Source organism: Notolepis coatsorum (genome assembly GCF_963971535.1).
Source record: "Notolepis coatsorum genome assembly, chromosome: 19".
Lineage (NCBI taxonomy): Eukaryota > Metazoa > Chordata > Actinopteri > Aulopiformes > Paralepididae > Notolepis > Notolepis coatsorum.
In genome coordinates this window covers 34,113,471-34,120,970 of record NC_140183.1, presented here as the reverse complement: position 1 = coordinate 34,120,970, position 7,500 = coordinate 34,113,471, and the positions used below count along the sequence as shown (strand labels likewise).

At 46.5% G+C, this 7,500-nt stretch overlaps 1 protein-coding gene across 1 annotated transcript in view; it reads left to right on the top strand.

The window, feature by feature from the left end:
* LOC311246449 (immunoglobulin superfamily DCC subclass member 3) overlaps positions 1-7,500 on the top strand; it is a gene marked incomplete at both ends in the record, with an annotated part of 123,457 nt that overhangs the window by 18,031 nt on the left and 97,926 nt on the right. The window contains 1 exon segment of the mRNA XM_084336603.1: positions 2,794-3,099. Coding sequence (XP_084192729.1) covers positions 2,794-3,099 — 306 coding nt within the window.

Here is a 7,500-nt window from a genome sequence, read left to right as displayed (position 1 = left end):
CTCAGCGATATCCAGGGACTGCTCAGTGATATCCAGGGACCAGCGTGGGAGTCGGACCCTGAGGTGGAACAACTCTGCCTTAGTCCTTTGGCTCTCCCTGACTGTCTCTCCCTGATGTCATACAGTCTCAGCAAACAGTTGCCCTGGTAGATCAACCCTGATAATGGCAGTTTAGTTGTTGAAACGTTTTTTTTTATGTCTCAATTAATTATTACATTGGAGCTGCGAGTGTGTGGCTACTTCTATAATTTTTGGATTTAGGATGGTTGTCATAGAGATAATACTTGACGTCATATATGCTATGTTAGCACTTGAGGTCATATATGATATGTTAGCACTTGAGGTCATATATGATATGTTAGCACTTGAGGTCATATATGATATGTTAGCACTTGAGGTCATATATGCTATGTTAGCACTTGAGGTCATATATGCTATGTTAGCACTTGAGGTCATATATGATATGTTAGCACTTGAGGTCATATATGCTATGTTAGCACTTGAGGTCATATATGCTATGTTAGCACTTGAGGTCATATATGCTATGTTAGCACTTGAGGTCATATGATATGTTAGCGCTTGAGGTCATATATGCTATGTTAGCACTTGAGGTCATATATGATATGTTAGCACTTGAGGTCATATATGCTATGTTAGCACTTGAGGTCATATATGATATGTTAGCACTTGAGGTCATATACGATATGTTACTTTTGGAAATCTCACTCATTTTCATCATCCCTCTATTTTTAGCATCTTCAACAAAAAAGTCATCATCATCATCTTCATCATCATCATCACCACCATCATCTTCCTCCTGTGTCATATTAGTGAGTACTCATCTCCCTCTTCCTCTTCATCCTCCCCAGATCAAGGCATGAAGTCGTCAATAAGACACATATAACTACTAATATGCTAAACTCATACACTGATATTATTCCATCGTTGTGTATTGATAGTATCCCATCATTAACTTGGTGTGTGTAAGCTCATATCCTGCCTATGAGAAACTTCAATGTGGTGGTTGGGATATGCCATTATGGGCCAGGATACTATTTAGTGAAGTGGCTTTCAGAAAATACACTTAGGTAAACTTTATATTGATCTGGGAACACGCTGTCCCATTTATTGTTGGATGTTGCAGTCTGATAATAACCCTTCCTTTAGGTAGTATAATGCAGTGTTGTATTTACTCCTGTACACACAGGGATATGTCAGTATTGTATTTACTCCTGTACACACAGGGATATGTCAGTATTGTATTTATACACACATGGATATGTCAGTATTGTATTTATAGTTATACACACAGGCATATGTCAGTATTGTATTTATAGTTCTATTTCATTTTGGCCTCCGCTCAGCGTCAGTCTGCACTAACCTCACTTCGTGCCTAGCACTGAATAAAAAACTCCACAATGTACCTTTACATACCGACATCCGTCTGGCCACACCCCTATCCGCTTACCTTCATAAGCAGGTGTGTGGTCACCTACTCACCTCCTTCTTCACTTTCACCACAAGGAAGTGCCTTCGGTAGATACCCACACTTGACGAGGTTGTTTAGTTGAAGAAAGTTGATACGTGTTTACATTTTTTCTTGCTTTTTTCTTCTCTCATATATTTAAAAAGAAAAAAGCTAAGTCATAATGTTTACCTCGGAGGGTCGCGCTCGCAACATCACCCTTCACCAGCGGTTCTCCATTGCCGCCTCTGTCTTACGTCTTGGAGCGGGGTTGAGGCCTCTCTCGTGGTCGGCAGCCACGCCCGGTAGGCGTCCGATGGATAGTTTGCCTCTCCAAGGAGCTGGTGCACCAGCGCCATCTCCTGTGCGATGGCCTGGTTCCGGCTCTGGTTCCTCTGCTTCCGGGGAGTCGTCCGCTGTTGGGCAGCCGGCGCCTTTGGTTGCGGGGGATTTGAGACGCAAACTTTTTGCGTCAGCTCGCTCCCGTCGCAAGATGGTGGCTTGCAGACGCGAACGGCCTGGTTTTGGTGAGTTGCTGGAGCCGGATGAGGATGCGTCTGATTCTCCATGGCCGATGGAAACAGAGGACTACATGGTAGAAGCGGACGGGTTCTTGTTCGAAGCCCCGGTGGAGACATGTCCCCCGCCCATCCAGGTAACACTGGAGGGGGGTGAGATGTCTCCTTGGGATTCCTCGTACGCAGATGTTGGGTTAGAACCTCCGACTCGGCGGCGGGATGCCCTGCTATCAGCCACATCAGAATGTGACTCCTTAACCAGTAGTCTGCTGCATGTGAGGGACGCGAGCTCGGTGGGGGAAAGTATGCAGGGGGAACTGCGTGCTTTGTTCCCCGAGCTCATGGCGGCGGCGGCAGTCGCAAACGGCGTGCCGCTGCCACAGCCACTGCCTGTTTCTATTCCTGACGATCTCATAGGTCATCTATGGCAACGTCGCTCGGTGAGAGGGGTGGACGTTGTCTGTCCATTTTTCCCCTCAATGGAGGCCTACGTCCGTCAGGGACAGGTGGTCTCCCACATCATGGGCCTTACCCCCGCCTACGTGCAAGTCACGAGGGTGGTGGGTTTGGTAGAAGGCATGAAGGAGGGCGTGCCTCGGCTTGATGTCAGTATTGTATTTATACACACAGGGATATGTCAGTATTGTATTTATACACACAGGGATATGTCAGTATTGTATTTACTCCTGTACACACAGGGATATGTCAGTATTGTATTTACTACCCGTGTCAATTAACCTCAACTCACCATCACCCTCCTCATCTGGACCACTGGCGTATCTAACCATGTTTGTTTTCCATCTCTCCCAGTCCTGGGCGGAGCCTCAGAGTTGGCCTTCCTGGAAGAACCTAACGATGTCATCGCCGTGCGAGACCGCCCCCTGATGCTGGACTGCCAGGCGGAGGGGGAGGGGCCCATCTCGGTGACCTGGCGACGGAACGGCATGCCGGTTGCCACCGGCGCCAAGGCCAGCGTGCTGGAGAACGGCACCCTGCTGATCAAAAACTTCAACAAGAGGCGTGAGAGCAACGAGACGGACGCCGGCGAGTACGACTGCGCTGCCGAGAACCGATACGGCATGCTCATCAGCCGCAAGGCACGCGTCCAGCTGGCATGTAAGTGGCATGTAGCGCTTCCATTACATTAGATTAGACTTGGTAGTTACCATCATCCTAAATATGAACTAAAGGATACTTGTGTATGTACACATCACTATACAGTATACAGTATGTACAGTATGTGTACAGCAACATGTCAAACACATCATGATTAAGTCGCAAATAGGACTACTGCTTGGCCTTACTCCTAAAACCCACCTCACCCCTGCCCATTTTGACATCCTAGGATGGCTTAGAGTAGACGACAGAGTACAGCAACTTGCAATGAGCCTGGTCTACAAGATGCACTAACTACACCACTAAGATACCCATGTACATGTCGAAATACTTCCCAAAGGTCAGTGAATTCCACGACCACAACACCAGAGGGAGCTCCACAAATCATGTTCAACCCAGATTCAGCTCAAACAAGGGACTAAACACGTTTCGCAATTATGCCATAATAATGTGGAATGCCCTACCCACAGCCGTAAAAGAATGTCAATCCCTACCCTCCTTCAAAACCGCTCTCAAAGAGCACCTACGGGAGGCTGCAATTCGAAACTGGCCCCGGTAAAATTCCAATGGTTGTGTTAGTTGCTTACTTACTTATGAGGACGAAGAGATGAGGACGAATAAAAAGATACATGCTCATGAAAAGTACATTAATGAGAAAGAACATGTTTATGTTTATGATATATTTTTATTGGCTTACAGTTTAGATGCCGGTTGCCCCAAACAAGATTATACATTTAAAATCCCACAACAATAAACTATGAACTCCTACAAATCAAGTTCCCCTATTCCACACCTAGCAAGACTGATCTATAGTATTATATTCCTCTTTTTGTTTATTATTATGTTTAGTGTATTTAGTGTGTCCATTGCAGTATTATTATTACCATTGTTATTATTCTTATGTTGTGAATACAATACTTTTGTACATTCAGTCCAATAACTACCACAGGAGTACACAGTCAAAATTAATCCATGGAGCTATACTGTCTAGTACACTGTGTTGTTAAGTGAGATATACTGAGGAGTTTACACTTAAATCAACCTTGACCCTATACCTGTCCCACCAGAGGCGAGAACATATTAGACCATGTATACTCGCAATTTAAGAATGGGTACAAGTCACAGGCTCTTAGTCCATTCGGTAAAAGCGATCACGCTGCAATATTTCTCTTGCCAAAGTACAAACAAAGTCTCAAGCGAACGCCGGTGGTCTCGCGAGAGGTTAAGCGTTGGGCCGTGACGTCAGAGGAGTCACTCCAAGCTGTACTGGAAAGCACAGACTGGAGTGTATTCCGTGATAACACAGCCAATATTAACGAATACACCGAAACGGTGATTGACTATGTCTGTACTCAGGTAGAAGAAACAATCCCCTCCACCAAAATTAAAATCTACCCAAATCAAAAGCCCTGGGTAGACAAATCCGTCCGTGAGGCTCTGAAAGTGCGCACATCAGCATACAACACCGGGCTGGTGACAGGCAACATGGAAGAACACAAGATGGCAAGATACAACGTCAGGAGAGCAGTAATAGAGGCAAAACGGCGTTACAGGGATAAAGTTGAACTTCAGTTTGAACAGGCTGACTCTAGAGGCATGTGGCAGGGCCTCAGAACAATGACAGACTACAAAGGAACCCCCCTCAAACTGAACAGTGACATCTCCTTAGCAAATGATCTCAATTCCTTCTATGCGAGGTTTGAGGCTGTGAATAACAACACCAGCCTACAAACCACGGCAATGGGGGGGGGGGGGGTCTGCTGATGGAGACTCAGTGTTCAGGGTAACAGAGCATGAGGTGAGACGGATCTTTAAAAAAGTGAATATCAGGAAGGCAGCAGGACCGGACGGCATCCCCGGCCGCGTCCTAAAAGTCTGTGCCGACCAACTGGCCCCGGTATTCACTGACATCTTCAACCTGTCCTTGGAACAGGCTGTCATCCCCACCTGTCTGAAGAAGTCCACCATCATCCCTGTACCCAAAAAATCTACTCCCGCTTGCCTCAACGACTACCGCCCTGTAGCCCTCACCTCCATAGCCATGAAGTGCTTTGAGAAGCTAGTGAAGGGCTACATCTGTTCCTCCCTCCCCATCAACCTGGACCCTCTGCAATTTGCATATCGCCCCAACAGGTCCACGGAGGACGCCATAGCCCATGTGCTGCACACAGCAGCATCACATCTGGACAAGAGGCAGGGGAACTATGTGAGAATGCTGTTCATCGACTACAGCTCAGCATTCAATACCATAGTCCCCTCCAAACTCATAGCCAAGCTCAGGGACCTGGGCTTGAACTATGACCTGTGCCAGTGGGTCTTGGACTTCCTGACGGGCAGACCCCAGGTGGTAAGAGCCGGCAACTGCACCTCCTCATCCATCACGCTCAACATAGGGGCCCCCCAGGGCTGTGTTCTGAGCCCCCTCCTCTACTCCCTGTACACACATGACTGCGTAGCACAGCGGAACAACAACACCATCATCAAATTTGCTGATGACACAGTAGTGGTGGGCCTGATCTCTGCCAACGACGAAAGGGCCTACCTGGAAGAGGTAGAGAACCTGTCACAGTGGTGTCAGGAGAACTGCCTCTCCCTGAACGTCAGCAAAACAAAAGAGATGATTGTGGACTTCAGGAGGTCGGGGGTCAAGGACTACAGCCCCCTCAGCATCGACGGGGCACCGGTTGAGAGAGTGAACAGTTTCAAGTACCTCGGAGCCCACATATCCGAGGACTTGACATGGACCACACACATTGACAGTGTTGTGAAGAAGGCACGACAACGCCTCTACTTCCTCAGGCGCCTAAGGAAGTTCCAAGTCAGTCAGAAGATCCTTAGGAACTTCTACTCATGTACAATAGAGAGCATCCTGACCGGCAACATCACCTCCTGGCTTGGGAATAGCACTGCACAAGACCGTAGCAGACTACAAAGAGTGACACGTTCAGCCGAACGCACAATTGGAGGGGGGCTTCCCACCCTCCAGAACATTTACATCAAGCGGTGCAAGGGGAAGGCTAAGAGAATTATTAAGGACTCGAGCCACCCGAACAACTGCCTCTTTGAACTGCTGCGGTCAGGCAAGCGATACCGGAGTCTTAAGGCGAGCACAGAAAGACTCAGAAGAAGCTTCTATCCCCAGGCCATCAGGCTGCTAAACGAACAATAATCGCTAAACGAACAATAATCACTATGCAACAACCATCAAATGCACACAGCACACACACCCACACGCACACACTCACTCAAACAAACAACACACTGCAGCACCCACTCTCCACACTTTAGATCACACAAACACACTTACACTTTATATTTATTGATAAAGGATTTGCACTACAACTCGTACACCTACTGTGAATTGTACCTAAATTGCACCTCGTCCCATTTCTCCATTTCTGCCTTGCACTATATAGTATTGTATATTAGTACACTGCACAGTATTGTATATTGTATGGTAACTACGTCTATTCTGCATCGAACATTGTACATATGTCTAAACTGAACACTGTGACCTCTTTTTTTTACTTCTAATTTTACTATGTTTTTATTTCATACTTATCTTGTCTTGCACAGTCTCTGGAGCGCAACAGTAAGAAGCATTTTGTACAAAAGTATTCTGTACTTCTGTATGACAACTATTAAAGAAACTTGAAACTTGAAACTTGTCTAGTACACTGTGTTGTTAAGTTAAGTGAGAGATACTGAGGAGTTTACACTTACATCAACCTTAACCATAATAACCCTACCTATACTGTCCAGTACACTGTTGTTAAGTGAGAGATACTGAGGAGTTTACACTTACATCAACCTTAACCATAATAACCCTACCTATACTGTCCAGTACACTGTTGTTAAGTGAGAGATACTGAGGAGTTTACACATACATCATCACCCTTATAAAAAAGGGTCCCATGCTGGTCCAGCCATCTTTTATGTCTCTGTGTTTTTCATTGGATACTGCCTGGGGTGTGTTTAAATCATACCTGACCAATGTGACCCCTCCCCAACCCCCCACTTAGGGCCTTTATCTGCCCTGACCGGCCCCCCAGCTGGGATTACCCATTAATAACTTTAAGCCGGCCCCCGCCCCCCTCCGAGTGGATGACCTTTTCTCCAGAGAGTTACCGTATATTACCGTCCCTTCACTGACCCTCCCTCAGTTCAAACACACCCAGACCAGAGGTGGGCAGTGAGAGAGAGAGACTGTAAGTCTATGTATTCCTATACTTGTGAGGGCTGGGTCTTGACAGTTATGGTACCCATCATTGTATCCTATACGATAAGGTTGGGTGGTCCTCTCTGGCAGAGAGACATTACTTGGCATCTGTTTCTCTATGAAGCCATTATTGGTGATCTTCCACTCTACATTATTGGTGATCTTCCACTCTACATTATTGG